Source organism: Prunus mume, linkage group LG2 (genome assembly GCF_029339155.1).
Source record: "Prunus mume cultivar Tortuosa linkage group LG2, ASM2933915v1, whole genome shotgun sequence".
Classification (NCBI taxonomy): domain Eukaryota; kingdom Viridiplantae; phylum Streptophyta; class Magnoliopsida; order Rosales; family Rosaceae; genus Prunus; species Prunus mume.
In genome coordinates, this window is record NC_142699.1 from 40,392,978 (window position 1) to 40,412,861 (window position 19,884).

The 19,884-nt window shown below is 41.0% G+C and overlaps 1 protein-coding gene across 1 annotated transcript; it reads left to right on the top strand.

The window, feature by feature from the left end:
* Positions 1 to 10,484: 10,484 nt before the first annotated feature.
* Positions 10,485 to 11,623, top strand: LOC148920358 (uncharacterized). The gene has a single exon (XM_089046779.1). The coding sequence runs from the start codon at positions 10,631 to 10,633 to the stop codon at positions 11,342 to 11,344; it is 714 nt and encodes a 237-aa protein (XP_088902905.1). The 5' UTR covers positions 10,485 to 10,630; the 3' UTR covers positions 11,345 to 11,623.
* Positions 11,624 to 19,884: the final 8,261 nt, after the last annotated feature.

Sequence of the window (19,884 nt, forward strand, 5' to 3'; positions counted from 1 at the left end):
GCTCCCCACCTTGGGGTGTGTTTATAAACTCGGGGAACCTCACTATTTATAGGCCTAAGGGAGGTAAAAATCTAAATTGAGTATTGCTTCTACTTACAACACTCACTTTACCAACTTTATCTAACTTCCCCACAAAAAACAATTAGCTCATGCATGGGTCATGCATGATAATGCATTGCAGTATTCTTGTAGGCTCATTTTGGGCTTGTTACTTCATTGATAAAATTTTAGAAAAATATGGATCTTGAAGCTCTTTGTCTTATCTTTCTAACCATATGTAGCCCAGCTCAAGGAAAAATTGGAAAGACCTTCAATGTCATTTTTGGCACAGTAGCGCAGATGCTGCTCAATTTCACTTAAGTTGCCAAAACTTGCATAACTTTCTCTAGAAGAATTGGAATCATGAACCGTAAAATGCTCCAGAAACTAGAATTCCTCATCTTTCTAATGATACATGGCTCATTATCTGGTTCTTCCTAAAAAGTACAGTCCAATCCGTGAATTGACTGATCTGCAGACACAGTTTTAAGCTAACTTGACTCCATAATACATTAAATGAGTCCCAAAGCTTAATATACTAAAACAAATACAAAAGAGATTAAAAGTACAAGTTTAACTCAAAAAAATAACGAAATCAAAAGATAGAATGGTACAAAATAATATGTAATTATGCACCGATCAACTTCTTTCAAATTTCTCGCCCTCACTTCAATGCCAATTTACTTCGTTTCGTGCAATTACTAAGCCTAATTCACAATTTTACCCTTTCTTAAAAATTAAAAATTGTTGCTACTTTTTTTTGTTAGAAAAAAAGAAGTGGGTTACATTATTTTTATTATTTTTATTTTTAAAAAAAGTTTAATTCAAATAGTCGCACCCTTTTGAATATGGTAAAATGTTACAAGCGTACATGACTTGGTTTTGTATTTAGAATGGGAATAAATCAAAATTGGAGTATGAAGGAATCGAAGCAAGGATGAATTAAGTTTTGAAGGAATTGGACCAAGGATGAATGAGAAAAAAGGTTGATTTTCACTACTCTACAATGTTTATTAACCTGAAAAACCAATATAATTTTAATTAATAAAGCCAAGATAATTTCCATAATAATAAAATTATCATTGAACAGCTAGAATACATGAACCAAAGAGGCTCAAAAAACCTGAACAAGATAAGTAAAATTAGGGCACAAACATATCTCTCAATTTGACTTCATCTAACGGCAAATAATAAATGAGTTGCAGTACATTTGTTCAGATACAGTTACACAGTCCCATGCCAAATACGAACAGGGATTAGTTTATAAAAAAAAACATATTCACCAAATATTTATACATTTTGCATCATAGCTATATTAGTGTATATTGATTTATGTTAATTAACAAACTGAAGTAACTGATGTATAACAAGAAACTGAAAATTTTATTTTATTTGATATTTTCTCAAACCTCATGAATTATTTGTGATAATAAGCTTTTACGGGAGTCGATTTTCCCACTTCCTTTTACTTTTTAATCAATTTTATTCTTCTTTGTTTTTTATCTTTCCTATTCTACCTTTACTCTATTAATTTCTTTTTACTTCACTTTTATATTATTTCTTTTTAGAAAACAAAGAAAAAAAAGAAATCTCACCTCATATGTAACACCCCGACCCCAAATTTATCCCATGTTTAATTAATTTAAGTGGAATTGAGAAATTACCCGTGGGATAAGGGTATTTTGGTCATTTTCTTACCCGGAAGGAATTTGGGAATTCCGGTTGTACTGTTGCGTGAGCACGGTGAGATGAGTTCAGAGACACGAGGGCCTCGAATCGGAGTTGTAACGAGAGAGATATGATCGTAAGAAGCTCATGGCATAATCGTAAATATTTGGAAAATGGATTTTTGGTTAAAAGACGGAAATGCCCCCATCTGTCTCTCTCTCTCCCCGCTCTCCTTCTCCCTCCGCCGGTTCGCGACAAAGAATGGAGGCCGCCACGCTTTGGCCGGCCGCGGTCTCGCCCGGCCACCAAAGTCGACGGGCGGTGACCAAAATGACCGGCCGCATGCCCTCTTCCTACCCAGCGGGTCTCGGCCACACCGCTGGGTTTCACCGGAAAATCAAGAAAATCGCCGGTTTCGCTTTCGAAACTTCGCCGCCGCTTCTCCGTCGTCCGCCGCCATTTTTGGCAATCAAGGTATGGAAATTCATCCTTCGCATGATCTAGCTGATGGTTGGGTAGGATTTCATGAATTTTGAGGCTAAGTAGCTCGATCTACGGATTGAAATTGCCGGTTTTGCGATCGCGATTCCGGCCACTTCGGTTAATTTTGGGGTATGCCCAAGAACAAAAGTGACTCAAATTAGGTGTATTACCTAGGTAGGAGTCTTGGCTCACGATTTGGAAGTTTTCCGCGATGCGATATCGCGAGACACCCACGCACGCCGCGCTGGTGGCGGCGCTGTGAGCTGAGGGCATTTTTGTCCCACCGTGATCCTCTCGATGCGTCACGAGCGTAGGTGTGCTCTGATCTCATTTGGATACCGTTAGAGTTCGAACGGAGCATCGCATATCGCGTATTTTCCGGTTCGCTAGGTTTGGACCGCTGGATGGTCCTAAAGTTATAATATGTTGATCTAAGTATTACCGGATCGTGTAGGATTTGACGGATCGTAAATGGAGTCCCGGATACTCCGAAAATGCCAACCCTAGGGTTAGGGTTTTAGCGACCGTCCGATCGTGCGATCGTGAGCGATCCGACCGTCCGATCTGGACCAAACTTGCAGGACGTGTGTCCTAGAGCCCGTAGAACCTATAGGAACTTTCGGATCAGAATTTGAGGTCGTGGGCCTTGGGCCCGCTTGTCCAAGTTTGGGTAGTTTGACCCTGGGTTGACCGCTAGACTTTCCTTGTAGTTCTACCATCCCAGGAGGGCTAGAATGACCTTAGTGACAGGTCTCGAGCGTTGTTGAGTGAAACGGAGACCGTGAGCTTAAGATATAAATTAGTGAATTTAAATGGGGGAGTTTATGGAATGCTTTATTTGTTGAGACTTATTTAAGATTAGAAATTATATTTTCTATATTTAAATTGTGTGGATGTTTAAAAGTAAATAAAGCGGTTGAATGTTAGCTTACAGAGCTATACGCACTACCCCACGACTTCCCATATTGTGATCATGTTGAGGGTGGTGAGAATGTAGCCAGCCCAGTGAGGTCGCACGCGCTCTTGGATTAGCCGGCGTTGATTGACCCTACACGTGGCGGGTGCGTCCCGGACGATGAGGAGATATGGTTGTGTGAGGGCTGGTGAGAATGTAGCCAGCCTGCCTGCAGGAGGTCGCACGCCGCCTTTGGATTAGCCGGCGTTAGATTGCACTCCCACGTGGCCGGGCAAGGCCCCGACGTATGAGGAGATATGGTTGTGTGAGGGCTGGTGAGAATGTAGCCAGCCTAGTGTGAGGTCGCACGCGCTCTTGGATTAGCCACAGAGTTGGCAGACCCCATACGTGGCCGGTGCCCCGGCGTATGAGGAGATATGGTTGTGAGGGTGGTGAGAATGTAGCCAGCCCAGGAGGTCGCACGCGCCTTTGGATTAGCCGGCGTGTTGGCGACTCCCATACGTGGCGGTGCGTCCGACGATGAGGGAGATATGGTTGTGTGAGGACCGGTGAGAATGTAGCCGTGCCCGGGCAGAGGTCGCACGCCTTTGGATTAGCCGGCGTGTTGTGACCCTACACGTGGCCGGGTGCGCCCCGACGATGAGGAGATATGGTTGTGTGAGGCTGGTGAGAATGTAGCCAGCCCAGGAGGTCGCACGCGCGTCTTTGGATTAGCCGCGTGTTGGCACCCTATACGTGGCGGTGCACGTCCCGACGTATGAGGAGATATGGTGTGTGAGGGCCGTGAGAATGTAGCGTGCCCGGGCAGGAGGTCGCACGCCTTTGGATTAGCCGGCGCAGTTGATTGCACTCACACGTGGCGGGTGCGCCCCGACGCATGAGGAGATATGGTTGTGCGAGGGCTGGTGAGAATGTAGCCGTGCCCAGAGGTCGCACGCGCCTTTGGATTAGCCGGCGTGTTGACAGGCCCCATACGAGGCCGGGTGCGTCCCGTCGTATGAAGGGTGATATTGCGATTGTGTTTGGTGAGCTGTAAATGATAAATATTAGAATATATGAAATGGGTATGGCTGTAAAGGTTTATTTGGTATTAGGAGCCAGGATAGATACGAAAGAGCTACGTGTGGCTTGATCCCTTAGTAGGGTAATGAGGCAGCCTGAAGTTACTAGGTGCAGCCACATATTAGACCCCACTTAGGTGGTCTTATTGGGTTTGGTTTGGACCTCGTTGTTGGTCCCAAAACTTGGTTGAATTGAGGCTTGTCCTGGGGACTAAGTGAGTGAAGGTGCGCGTGAGTAGATTTTGAAATTGTTATATGCATGTTTAATGCATTAAGTTATTTTAAAAGCATTGTGGGCAGTTCTGCTAGAAGCATTTGAAGGCCGGAGGCCATTTATGTAAATTGCATGAGATTGTATTGTGTATGCTGCCGGTTGGGTTATAAAATGCGTTTTATGCAGGTGGAAATTTTGGGGAAATGTTCAATTTATAGGGAGACTCACAAATTTGGCAAAGTCTCGTGCCCTTAGTCCTCTCTGGAAAACGAGGACATAGATTTAAGGAGTGAACCCGGCTTGGTGTGATGCGGGTCTCCCGCAGGTTAAATCGCCTCGGCCTCGTTACGGAAATTCGACGGGTCCTGCGACTTGTATCGAGCTTGGGTTCAACTTCTTGTGGACCCCGCACTTTGTGTGTGCATCCTGTTGTGGGATCGTGATGGGTTCCACACGGGCGCCATCGCTCGACGCGGAGGACTGTGGATATGGATGGATTTAGGATATTGATGAGTACGCTGAAGGGTGTCACGTTTCTAGAAACGTGTCTATCCAAATTGTCACATCTCAATATCCTATGTACAAGGAAAATAGAAGGGTTGGAAGTATTGAATCGCTGAGACGAGATGAAATCGTGGAGAAAGGTGATAGACGAGTTACAAGGGAGTGAAGGAGTTGTGAGTCCGACCAAGGAGGGTCGTGACATATTAAAGTGAGAAGTAGTAGTGTTGGGTGGAGTATCATCTCACTCGCGTGGGCTTGAATGTCGCAATTGACAGGAGTGGAACCTCAAGGTTCTTTTTCCTTGCTCTCTCACGCAGAGAATTTGAATTCCAAAATTTCTTGGAAGTCCGGTCATTGGGAGTTTGACCAGCGACTTGGATGATTTCTGTCTACCCCTCTGGAAAGGGAACCGATAGGGAAAGAGAAAGAAGAAAGGTACAAGGCCGTTGAGGCAGAAGTAGAGCTAGAGCTTTACCACAGACAGAGGTTGTTGAGTTCTTATGGGCAGGAGGGCATGGAGTTGATAAACTCGTTTCTAGAGATCCTCCATTGCCTGAACATGTTGCTAATTCTCGATTGTGTGCAGTGAACACGAAGTCGAAGATATTAAGAGCTCAACCTTTCTTTGAGAAGAGTGAATTCTCGAAGATTGAATCACTAGTTTCATGATCCGAAGAACGGCTTTAGTATAATCGAAATCACAAGTGTGGAAAAAGATTTAGATAGCCGTATTCCTCTTATAGAAGGAGGCTCGTGTGTGGTGGGAATACTCCAACCAAATCCACGGATGAGACCTCGATGGATTTGGTGAATCTACCGTGGAGATGAAGAGATTGCTTTGGAGTCTCATCTCATGTGAGCACGTTTGAGTAGAAATCTTTCATCGGAATCAGAAATGGATCAGGGTAGAGAGAGGAAGATGATGATTACAATTCGGTAAAAATGATCCTTTCTGACATCCCTTTCAAAGAATCGTGTTGGCAATATTGCTTATCGATTCTAAAGAAAGAAGGAAGATATTAACAAGTCAAAGAGTTTGGATTCTCTTCATGGGAGAGATGGAAGAGAATCAAATCACAAATGGAAGCGTTTAGCTTTCAGAGGAAGATTAAGCATTACAAAGAACTATTAAAGGATATTCCAAGTGGAAGAAAGAGACTTCTCTTTCTGCTTGTTTGGATAGAGCTAATGGCTTGGCATCCAACCTGATTGTTGGAGGATGAAGCATGGGAACCTGAGTAGTAGATGCGGCCCAGTACCTACACCTTTTGGAATGACAGGTATGAAATTTCGGGGACGAAATTTTTATAAGGGGGGTAGTATGTAACACCCAGACCCCAAATTTATCCATGTTTAATTAATTTAAGTGGAATTGAGAAATTACCGTGGGATAAGGGTATTTTGGTCATTTTTTACCCGAAGGAATTTGGGAATTCGGTTGTACTGCACGTATGAGCACGGTGAGATGAGTTCGACACGTGAGTGGGCTCGAATCGGAGTTGTAACGAGAGAGATATGATCAAAGAAGCTCAGTGGCATAATCGTAAATATTTGGAAAATGGATTTTTGGTTAAAAGACGGAAATGCCCCCGTCTGTCTCTCTCTCTCTCCGCGCGTCTCTCCTTCTCCCTCCGCTGGTTCGCGACAGCAATGGAGGCGCCACGCGTTTTACGGCCAGGTTTCGTCCGACCACCAAGTCGACGGCGGTACCAAAAGATAGCCTCTCTTCCTACCCCACAGGGTCTCGCCACCGCTGGGTTTCACCGGAAAATCGAAGAAAATCGCCGGCTTTAGCCAAAACCGCCGGCCGTTCTCCGTCGTCCGCCGCCATTTTGGCAATCAAGGTATGGAAATTCATCCTTCTGCATGATCTAGGCTGATGGTTGCAGGATTTCATGAACTTTTGAGGCTAAGTAGCTCGATCTACGGATTGAAATTCGGCCGGTTTTGCGATCGCGATTCCGGCCACTTCCGGTTAATTTTGGGGTATGCCCAAGAACAAAAGTGACTCCAAATTAGGTGTATTACCTAGGGTAGGAGTCTTGGCTCACGATTTGGAAGTTTTCCGGCGATGCGATATCGCGACACCCACACGGCCGCATGGCGGCTGCAAGTACCGTGAGCTGGGCATTTTTGTCCCACTGCGATCCTCTCGATGTCACGAGCGCGTAGGTGTGCTCGGATCTCATTTTGGATACCGTTAGAGTTCCGAACGGATATCGCATATCGCGTATTTTCCGGGTTCGCTAGGTTTGGACCGTTGGATGGTCCTGAAAGTTATAATATGTTGATCTAAGTATTACCAGGATCGTGTAGGATTTGACGGATCGTAAAATGGAGTCCCGGATACTCCGAAAATGCCAACCCTAGGGTTAGGGTTTTAGCGACCGTCCGATCGTGCGATCGTGAGCGATCCGACCGTCCGATCTGGACCAAACTTGCAGGACGTGTGTCCTAGAGCACATAGAACCTATAGGAACTTTCGGATCAGAATTTGGAGGTCGTGGGCCCCGCGGGCCCGTTTGTCCAAGTTTGGGTAGTTTGACCCTGGGTTGACCGCTAGACTTTCCTTGTAGTTCTACCATCCCAGGAGGGCTAGAATGACCTTAGTGACAGGTCTCGAGCGTTGTTGAGTGAAACGGAGACCGTGAGCTTAAGATATAAATTAGTGAATTTAAATGGGGGAGTTTATGGAATGCTTTATTTGTTGAGACTTATTTAAGATTAGAAATTATATTTTCTATATTTAAATTGTGTGGATGTTTAAAAGTAAATAAAGCGGTTGAATGTTAGCTTACAGTGCTATACGCACTACCCCACGTACCCCCATATTGTGATCATGTTGAGGGTGGTGAGAATGTAGCCCGAGCCACAGGAGGTCGCACGCGCCTTTGGATTAGCCGGCTGTTGGCGGACCCATACGTATCGGGTCGTCCCGGCGTATGAGGAGATATGGTTGTGTGGGGCCGTGAGAATGTAGCGAGCCCGGGTGAGGTCGCCGCCGTCTTTGGATTAGCGGCGTGTTGATGGATCCCATACGTGGCCGGGTCCCGACGCATGAGGAGATATGGTTGTGTGAGGGCCGGTGAGAATGTAGCAGGCCCGGTGCAGTGAGGTCGCACGCGCTTTGGATTAGCCGGCGTGTTAGCGGACCCATACACGTGGCGGGTGCGTCCCGTATGAGGGGAGATATGGTTGTGTGAGGCTGGTGAGAATGGCGAGCCCATGAGGTCGCACGCGCGTCTTTGGATTAGCCGCGTGTTGAGACACTCACACGTGGCGGTGCGTCCCGGCGATGAGGAGATATGGTTGTGTGAGGCTGGTGAGAATGTAGCGGGCCCAGTGAGGTCGCAGCGTCTTTGGATTAGCGCAGTGTTGATGGCCCCATACGAGGCGGGTCGTCCGTCGTATGAAGGGTGATATTGCGATTGTGTTTGGTGAGCTGTAAATGATAAATATTAGAATATATGAAATGGGTATGGCTGTAAAGGTTTATTTGATATTAGGAGCCAGGATATATACGAAAGAGCTACGTGTGGCTTGATCCCTTAGTAGGGTACGTAGGCAGCCTGAAGTTACTAGGTGCAGCCACATATTAGACCCCACTTAGGTGGTCTTATTGGGTTTGGTTTGGACCTCGTTGTTGGTCCCAAAACTTGGTTGAATTGAGGCTTGTCCTGGGGACTAAGTGAGTGAAGGTGCGCGTGAGTAGATTTTGAAATTGTTATATGCATGTTTAATGCATTGAGTTATTTTAAAAGCATTGTGGGCAGTTCTGCTAGAAGCATTTGAAGGCCGGAGGCCATTTATGTAAATTGCATGAGATTGTATTGTGCATGCTGCCGGTTGGGTTATAAAATGCGTTTTATGCAGGTGGAAATTTTGAAATGTTCAATTTATAGGGAGACTCGCGAAATTTGGCAGAAAGTCTCGTGCCTTAGTCCTCTCTGGAAAACGAGGACATAGATTTAAGGAGTGAACCCGGCGGGTGTGATGCGGGGTCTCCGCGAGGTTAAATCTCGGGTTACGGGAAATTCGGGACGGTCTGTCATCATAGATGCTAAATGTCAATGATTTTGGAAGAGAAATAAATAAAAAATCAACGTGGTGGTGTGGGGGTACTCATTGATGCAAGACTTTCAATGGGAAGAAAAACTTGGAGTTCACTTTCTAAGTCTTCAGTGGGAAAGTTCAAATGGACCATTGATGTCAGAAAGTCAGTCAACGGACTTGTAATACTGATTCCACATGCACTTGTCCATTTTCCATCTGCATCTAACAAGTTCATTATCCACCATTGGTTTGATCCCATCTGTTAAATTCAATCCATCTGCATCTAGCTTGATGATATGTGGGGTTCTTGCATGACCGATTTAAGTCATCTCAATATCATCTAGCTTGATGATATGTGGGGTTCTTGCATAACCGATTTAAGTCATCTCAATATCATTATTTATATGTCCTATGTTTTATATGCATGGTAAGAACGTTTATCGCACATTCATGGAAATGAAATTATGGCATCTGGTGGCAGAGGTGGCAATGACTTCAGAGAAGGTGGGAATTTCGGGTTTGGCAACACCCACGTCTATAAAAAAAAGGTCACGGCGAAGAAAAACAAGTTGACTCCTTCGAAGAAACCGACACATGATGGTTTTGGGGACGCTGAGTTCAGAGTTAGCGTGCACTGCCCATAAGAGTGCGAAAATAACAGCGAAGATCCAGGCTTTTAGGCCTCTTATTATGAATACTCAATATTACTGTAATTCCTTTTTAATGAGGGAATTAAAGTGAAACTCAACAATTGCAAAACAGATGGCAAATAATGTTGAAATTATTACACAACCCCACCAAGAACTAAAAATACTAATAATGGAAGCAATGATACTGGGGTCCCGGCTTTGTATTAGTATCTCAGATAGTGTGTAAAGTTTAGTGTATTATCATCCCTCTCAATAGGAAATGTCATTGGAAAACAAAATTGAAAGCTAATATTAAACTCCATCAAGCGATATTTGTTATACAATCAATATTGGAGAAAGAATGAACCAAGTCTAGGACCTCAGATGCAAGGGCAAATATTTGTTAAGCAATAGAACTAACAAACCTCTTAAAAATGAGTGATTTTTAAGCGATAGGGAACAAGTGAATTCAAATTCGACACTTCCAGCCCTAAAAAGTGGATTACTGCTAAAGAAAGGAAGGTTTAATTAATTATAATTGAAATACTTTGTCCTAACTAGTCAAGACTTCTTATTACAAAAATAATTTTATTCTAAATCTACTTCCCTTTAATTTGGAAAAAGGAGGTCTCAAATTCACACCATCATCCCAAATAATCCCTTCATCGTCAATAGAGCACCAAATGACCTAAGTTGGTGACCTAAGCAAGCACCACTAGGATGGTCACTTCCATTTTGGTCAAAAGGTTGGCTTTCATTTTTTTCTCATTGCCCTTAATCACCGGCACTTAGAACAGAAAAAACAAAATAATGATGGATTCCATGCAAAAGAAAATGAACTTGAGGAGAAGTCAAAATTTTCGTAATATTAAATACACCGTGTGTCAGACTCCAAGCCCACTGGTACTTATTTTTCTTCGTCACCATGCTCACTTTTACTTTACAATCAAACTTTGCTAGCGAGCACTTGAACTTTTATCCAGTTATATAAGGGAGAGGGCAGGCAAAGACCGATACTTCATCAAGCACTCAAACTCTTAATATTAAACTCTCTAAAGTGAATATGAGTAACGGAGGAGGCGGCAGCAGTAGGAACCAGATTATCGACAACAAAATTATAGCAGAGCCCGGCAGTGAGGGTGTTGGGATACAGAACTCTTTCAATGGACCAGGTCAAGCTGGTCTCGACGTTGCGAGCAATAGAGTTGTTGCACGTGAACGCGCCAAGAATGTTGGGATCCAAGGAGTTTGCAACACCGATATTTCATCAAGCACTCAAACTCTTCGCAACACCCATACTTCATCAAGCACTCAAATTCTTGGCAACACCGATTCACCAAGCACTCAAACTGTTAAGTTTATACTCTTAAAATTGATTATGAGTAAGGAAGGAGGCGGCGGCAGTAGGAACCGGATTGTTGGCAATGTCATTATAGCAGAACCGGGCAGTGAGAATGTTGGGATACAGAACTCTTTCAATGGACCACGTCAAGGTGTTCTCAACTTTTCTGGCAATAGAGTCTCTAAAGTGAATAGGAGTAAGGGAGGAGGCGACAGCGGTAGGAACCAGATTATCGACAACAAAATTATAGCAGAGACCGGCAGTACGGGTGTTGGGATACGGAACTCTTTCAATGGACCAGGTCAAGCTGGTCTCTACGTTGCTGGCAATAGAGTTGATGCAGGTAAACGCGCCAAGAATGTTGGGATCCAAGGAGTTGGCAACACCAACAGCAGACCTGACGAAGGCTCCAGCTCGGGGTGCTGCATCCTATAGTTTAGGAGAAGAAGAAGCGGAGCCAAAGTTAGCATAAACCAATTGAAGAAGGACATGATCAATAAAAAGAAAATAAGAGCTGATAGAGCAAACATCCAGGCTTGTAGGCCTCTTATTATGAATAATTAAGATTTTATAATATTATTGTAATTCCATTCCTTTTGTTTCGTTTTGTACCAAGTTTGTGGGGACATTCTATCTTCTAATGTTGCTTGCAATTGTTTCGATCTTGTACAAACTCAATTACTTAGTTTAGGAACATATGGGTTCATTCATTGATGACAGGTTTCAACATGGTTTAAACTGCAATTACTGATCAACAAAGGTATGTGTTTTGTAAATTCAAGTCTATTTCCTTTCTGTGATAATATATATTAAAGTTTAGTGTTTTCTTTATATATAAAATAATGATTTTATTTTTCAAGTTTTAATTTTTAAAATCTGAACAATAATCTAGTCATTTTTTTTATTTAAACGTACTTTAAATAAAGTTATTAGCCTCTTTTTTCAACAAATTTTGTATATACATGATTGTAAAAATGATTTAAATGAAGTTGTAAAAAAATTACAAGAAAAAAAAATTGCAATACATGAGGCAAATTTTGAGAGACAACATTTTTTCAAGTGGATATATAGTAATCTATATTATTGTGCATCAAAAGTTGACTACATATTCACTAAATATTTATACATTTTGCATCATAGCTATATTAGCGTATATTGATTTATGTTAACAAACTGAAGTTACTGATGTTTTCTCAGACCTCATGAACTATTTGTGATAATAAGCTAGAATGGGAACGTGACAAGTTGTTTGAATACGATGTAAGGTCTTGTTTGCTATAAACTTTCTACTGTCTTAACTTCCCTTCCAGCGATAATATTTTTGAAGCTTTTGCATATTGCAGGTTGCTGTAATGTTTCAAAAGTTAGTAATGGAAGATGGACTTCTAGAAGTGACTGAGATAGTAGAAAAGCAAGAAAGCAAAAGTCGTCCTTCTGGTCTTAATACAGTCAATCTTCTGAAGGTCAGAAAAGAGAAAGGAAAAATAAAAACTAAAGATTGATGATTCATTTTGTTTCTAATGGCACGTATACTGTAAATTTAATGATCGTATTGTAGAAGTACATGTTTCTGGGCATTGCCTGTTGGTTGATTACTTAACATGATTGCAGGTCTGCAGATTACGAGTTTATCTTTGTCATGTATTAAGTAGCTGAATGGACAGTTCAGTATGAGAACGTGCATTATTCATATTAGCCTGGGCAGAAAGAAGAGTACAAATTAGATTCTCCAGCCCTGTTCTGTGCTGCAAAGAAGGAATTACGAGATCCTAATTGGCTACTTCACAATTTACTGAGTGATTTTTTGATATTTCAAGAAATGCATGTGGCAGACAGTGTCGACGTAAAGTGGATTAAAAGTAAATCGTGCTAATTCTCATGTATGTAATCTAGTGAGAATTGGTAGTTTTCTATATACCAGAAAAAGAAAAAGAAAAAGAAAAAGAAAAAGAAAATGTCTTAAAGATTAGCTAGTCTTATTACAGGTCGTACATAATTTAGTCGATTTCTTCCTAGTTCGTTGTAGGTTGAAATGCTCTCCTGTGTTGTGGTTAGAGCATGAGTTTGAAATATTTGAAATATTATAATCAAGCAATCTTCTAAAAAATTCTTAAAGTTCATTTTAATAACCCCTTTAGAAAATTGATAAAAAGTTATTCTTTGAAATTCTTTGGTTGTCCTAGTTCTTTGTATGCATTGAGATCATTTGAGCACATTGACAAGTTTTTCTTTTTCAATTTTAACTCAGCTTGCTTCAAGTGCACTAGGCTTTGGACCCCAAATGGCTATGCAAGTTGCTGAGCGCTTGTATACTCAAGGTTTCATCAGGTTTCATTCTTTATCTGATATTTATAAATTCCAAGAAAACTCTTTATCCAATACAGTGATGAAACCTGAACTAGAAGTAAAAAGTAAAAGTAATCTTAATTATATGAATAGATTTCAGGAAAAATAGAATTGGAGCATTGCCTTGATTCAGTAACTTGACATGAGAAGAGGAGATGTAGAAAAAAACTTAGGGTGTGTGAGTTTCTAGTTAAATTAAGAAGGGACATTTCTAATTACCCAACATGGGGCACACTTAATGGTGCCCAAGTAAATAACCCAACATGGGGTAGTTATGTTCAGAGGCTGCTTGCTGATGGTTATCAAAAGCCACGATCCGGGACAGATGTAGGTGACCATCCTCCTGTTACTCCATTGAGGTCTGCAACTGCGGACATGCTAGGAAATGATGCTTGGAGACTATACGAGTACAGTTGTACACACTTCATAGGGACTGTATCTCCTGACTGCAAATATGTAAGGTAAAAGTTTCAGTGTTCATTGTTTTCTGTAGGGTGACACTTGGTTGCACGGTTCCCTTTCCCTTGTTCTTATGTCAGATTGCCTGTCTTTCTGCTGGTTATGTCATGTTGCCTGTCTTTCTGCTAGTTTCGTATTTATAAAGTTTCTAACCGTTACTCTGTTTCACAGTAAGAAGATTAACGCTTTCAACCTTGTTGCGCACAATATTTGGTGCTTCAAGATTTATTCAATTTTTCAGAGTGTGGCACCAAGAGTGGAGCCCCGGGTATGCTTAGAGAATATGTTCACCTTATTTGCTTTATGCCGATAGTAAAATTGAGGGAATAAAAAACTCAGAAGTCCTGATTAATGTTTTGACTGAACCGACCCTTCTCAGTCGGCTAGATGGACTTCCAGTAATGAATAAGTTTGCTATATAATAGTCGGGGGAAGCTGTTTTCCTCCTTTGATGCAGTATTAGATGGCTTATTTCTGTTTGATAATTGTTGGTACCGTAATTGACCGAGTAACTAGCTAGGCTAGACCATCCACGTGCCATGCCTTGAGAGGTCATCACCTTAGCCAAAGAAGCATTGTCACAAGTCACAACTCTAAGCACAGCAAGGGGAGTCCCATATCGGAAAACTACAAGAGATGGAGACTCCCCCTCACCTATAAAAGAAGACTACTCTCTCTTGAGATAGGGACTTTCTTCTGGATCTCTGAACTGGGCTTTATCTTTAATCATGGGCTTCCCCTTTCTTATCTTTATATTTGGATCCAACCCCATGTACAAATGTAATAATACATTATTATAATGAGAACATACTTCTCATGACGTAGCCCATTCATTAAGGGTGAACCACGTATATCTCGTCTTCCTTATATTTATCGCTTGCCCAAATCTCCACATACATGCTGAAGATCTTCACCTATCTCTGAGTCTTACACTAACTTCCTCTATATTCTCTCTTTTATAATCTATTATGATTGAAAAACACAACGAAGCAGAATGTCCTTTAGAACTGTTGTAGTTATATGCCGTTAACAAATTCAGCCAGCTTGTTTGCAAAAACAAAAATTAAAAAGAGAAAAAGAAAAAGAAAAGATAAGTGTCAGAGCACTATTTCACATAGAATAAAGATTTTAACAAAGCCGGTAGATTTGTGAAAAGCTATAGATATTTAGATGTAGATGGAGGACGAACCTGACTGATGCACAGCAGTGGCTATAAGCGTATGTCCAACGACCCAAACATACCCAAAATACAGGGGATAGAAGGATAAAGCAATGAAATAGAAAAATTTTCTCTTTCATCACTAACACTATGTGGCATTTTACTGATTTATTTATTTATGAGACATTTTGAAAAAAGCAAAAGGTGAGAGAAAAATTTTAAAAGAAGCAAAAATGGACAAAAATGCCCTTATTTATTTTTAGATTTCCTAAGGAATCCAATACATTTATGTCTTTGATTTGAAAGTTGAGTGGTTTTTGTCTTTTTGAAAAGCTTTGACTTTTTCCAAAAGTGAAAAAAAATTTATGTCTAAAACCTAAAAAACCTTTTATTTATTTAGTGTCGATGGAAGAAAAAAAGAGTTTGAAGGCTGAGCAAAGAGGTTTCGATATCAAACCAAAATATATATAGCATAATTTTCTTCTTTCTTTGTGTGCATTTGCTGAACATGAGAAATGCTTAAGCACCAAATGCAGCCTATTTGTCTAGATTTTGTGTCTGTTTTTACTTGTTCAGTGAATTTATAGATTATGTGTCTGTTCTTATCGACACTGAAGTCTCCTTCCAAAATGGCCCAGCTCGGACTAACTAGTGCCTCAACCCATTCGCACAAAGAACCACAACAACCACGGCAAGGCCCGAGAAAGAACAAGAAGGGCACGCATGCAGGGGTGGCCATGCTCTTGCCGAAGGATTATGCAGAACCCAGAACCCAATGGCATGGCTCCGACATCTCTCTGCCCCTTGCCAAAGATCCAGACTACACCAAACAAACCATTACGTCAAACACATGAACCACACTTGCCGAACGGCAGGCACCTTGGAGAAACAATTCAGGCATCAAAAGTTTGATCAAGGCACCCTTGCCGAACGACAAGGGTTGAGCATTAGAAAAAGGGCCTCACAAAATGCTCACACCAACCGGTGCCGAAACCCTCTGCCAAAACCCAAGACCTGGCCTCTTATCCGAAGGTACAAACCCGAGCCCTGCCCTGGGTGAATTCCTGCCGAAGATTTAAAGAATACAACACAAATTAGCATCACACCGAATAGTCGAACAAGCCTTGCCGAACGGCAAGGCCCGAGCGATAACAAAAAGGGACAACTTCACACCTTGTTCAACCTCACCTGCCGAATGTGGAAGGGCCAGCTCCAAGACCACTCGAGCTGAAACGTCAAGGGGATCGAAACCCACGGTGCTGGAAAGAACCTTGCCTGTACTCGGTTCTAGTCCAAGTCCAAACCCATGGGTCTGGCCCTCAATTCAATCTCTTAGCCTTAATCACCAAACAACAAAAGTATGGGCCATCTCCTAGCCTCGAGCACAGCTTCAATCTAGAATCCCAGCTTCCAATCTTCAATTTTCTGGACTACCGAACGACAACAACACTGAGGACTCACAACACCACTTAAGGGCTCAAGCCGACAGTACGCCGAACCCTTCTTCAATAACAACCCAGCTCAAGGTGACTCGTGTCCCAGCCCATGCGCACGACACTCCCATAGAAAATTTGATCAAGCCACCCTTGCCGAACGGTAAGGGTTGAGCAGAGGATATTGGGGCTTTGCAAGGTATTCACCTAAATACCTGCCAAAAGGTACAGCTTAAATCTCGGAGCCCAACACCTTCCTTCCTCGTCGACAGCTCGAGAGGTTCCAGAAAATTTTCGCCACACCCTTGCCGAAAGGCAAGGGCTATGCAGAAACAATGGGGCTGCTTGCGACAATGTCCTCTCGACAAATGCTCTCTTACTGAACGTCACCTGCCTCAAGGCTGTCTCGAAGCCCAGCTCCAAATTCACGCCGAATCTGCACAATTGCCGAAGATGCTAGACCAACTACTCAGATCATCCAGGATAGCCCTGCCGAATGGCAGGCTCGGTGTTGCCAAACCGGGAACTGCATAAATCCCCTGTCAATGACTTCAGCATCTCCTATTACCTTCGGCATCCCCGTGCCTGAGCACCTTGTTTTGCAACATACAAGTCTTATGCCTTCGGCACCCTCGTGAGTAGTCATATTGCCTTGCGACGTGCAAGCTTTGTGTTGCCTTCGGCACCTACATGCCTAGGCACATCGCCTTGCAACATTCAAGTTTTATACATTCGGCACATCATCTTGCGACATGCAAGCTTTTTGTTGCCTTTGGCACCCTCATGCCTAGCCACATCACCTTGCTACATGCAAGCTTTGTGTCGCCTTCGGCACCCCCGTGCCTAGCCACATCTTGTGTCGTCTTCGACACCCCCGTGCCTAGCCACATCTTTTGTCTCCTTTGGCACCCTCGTGCCTCTCCACATCGCCTTACGACATGCAAGATTTGTGTCTTCGGCATCCCTTTGCCTCCGGCACCATCGTGCCTAGTCACATATTATTATTATTTTTAAAGAAAGTTTAATTCAAATAGTCGCACCATTTTGAATATGGTAAAATGTTACAAGGGTACATGACTTGGTTTTGTATTTAGAATGGAAATAAATCAAAATTGGAGTACGAAGGAATCGAAGCAAGGGTGAATTAAGTTTTGAAGGAATTGGACCAAGGATGAATGAGAAAAAAAGTTGATTTTCACTACTCTGCAATCACTACTACATTTTACACTTTGCGCGACGAAAAGAATTTCGTCGCGCAAAATACATTGTAGTCGCACAAATTTTAGCGCGACAGAAACTTCGTCGCGCAAAGATCGTGAAGAAAGACTTTGTGCGACGAAAAATATTGGTCGCGCAAAAGTGACTTTGCGCGACGAAAACATTGGTTGCGCAAAGTAACTGCGTGGCGAAAATATTAGTCGCGCAAAGCGACTTTATAACGAAAAATATTTGTCGCATACGAAGTTTTGGCGACGAAAAAAATAAAAATAAAATAAAAAAAATTTTGATTTTTGACTTTTGGTTTTATTATTTTGGTTTTATATTAATTTAATTATATTAATTATTTTGAATTTTTATGTAACGAAATATTAATTTAATTATATTAATTATTTGCCCGACGAAATATTTTGGTTTTTGACTTTTTGTTTTATTATTTCTTTAATATTAATTTAATTATATTAATTATTTCGAATTTTTACTTTTTCAATTTAATTTAATTGTATGATTTTTTTCATTACTTTAATTTAAATTGATATTTATTTAATTATATTGATTTATTCAAATATCTACTTTTTAAATTTAATGTAATTACTTTAATTTAAATTGACATATTCAAAATAAAATTACATATGAAAAATAGTGATCAAATTATCCAATAAATATATACATATATAATAGGGAGTTTCACTAAAACACCCAAAATGGAGGTTGAAATTATAAAAAAACTCAACACCCAAAACACTTTATAAACACACCCAAAACCCATCATTACACACACTCAAAACTCATTTATAAACACACCCAAAAAGTTGACTTTGGGGTTGATTTTGGGTGTGTTTCTATGTTTAAATAGTGCTTGGGTTTTTTTATAAATACATGTCTAGAATTGGGTTTATTTATAAATTTGTATATATTAATATTCAAAATGTACACATAAATTAACAAAGTACAATAAATAAATAAAAAGGGATAATCTCCCCTAAAATTGTTATACAACAAATCCAACCCAAACTCCAATCCCTCCCCTTTACTCAACCCCAAACCCCACACAAACTCAAAACTAACTCCAAAAACACATATTAATGAAAAAAAATTTAAAATTTGGAGAGAATCTACATTTTGGCAAGATTGAGAGTGAGTGAGAATGAGAGAGAGAAGTGAGTGTAAGAGAATTAGAGAAGATAGTGATAGAGAGATGAGAAAGTGAGTGAGAGTGAGAGATAGTAAAAGAGAGATGAGAGAGTGAGTGAGAGTGAGAGATAGTGAAGAGAGAGATGATGAGAGATTAAGTGAGAGGAGTGAGTGTGAGAGAAATAGTGGGATTTGGGGAGAGGGAAAGAGAGAGGAGAGGTAAGAGTAGAGAAAGACATTGAGAAAATGGTGGAGTTATTTTCATTTTAAAAACGGTATCACTTTGTGCGACGAACAATGTTGTTGGTTGCGCAACGAAAAAATTGGAGTATTGGTCACACAAAGTTTTGCGACGAAAAAATTGGTCGCACAAAGTTTTTGTGACGAATAATGGAATATTGGTCGCGCAAAGTTTTATGAAGAATATTAGTATATTGTCGCGCAAAGTCAAAAAAAAATCTCGCGTCCCATTTTTGGTACCACCAAATTTTGAAATTTTGTGCGACGAAAAATATATATTAGTCGCAAAAGTCTAAAAATTCTCGTCCCATTTTAGTACCAAATTTTTGCACCACGGAAAATATACATTGGTCGCGCAAAGTCAAAAAAAAAAAAATCTAGCGTCCCATTTTTGGTACTCGTCCAAATTTTGAAATTTTTGCGCGACGAAAAATACATATTGGTCGCAAAAGTCTAAAAAATTCTCGCGTCCCATTTTGGTACCCAAATTTTTGCGATGATGGAAAATATATATTAGTCGCGCAAAGTCTAAATTTTTTTAAAAAAATCCAGTGTACCATTTTTGGTACCCTTAAATTTTTAGAGTTTTGTGCGATGAATTGTTGGTCGCGCAAACTTTTGAGAAACGAAAAATTGGTTCGTAGCACGATATTTATAAAAATAATTGTTATGAATAATAAAAAATAATTTATTTTTTTTACGATTTAAAATATAAATAAGGTTAAAGCTACTTAATAAATGTATATACCAATTTCTTAAGTGTTATATGTACAAAATAAATAAATTTAAAGCTACTTAATAAGTAAATAAATATATATATATATATACACACACAATTCAACGATCCAACCGTCAGACTTGTTTCTATATACTTCAAGATCGTATACCCCAAAAATCGTAAAAAACAAACATTCGGAGACCCAGTAACGGGATAAAAAATTTCAACGGTTCTAAATGAAAATTCACGATTTAACGGTTATTTTAAC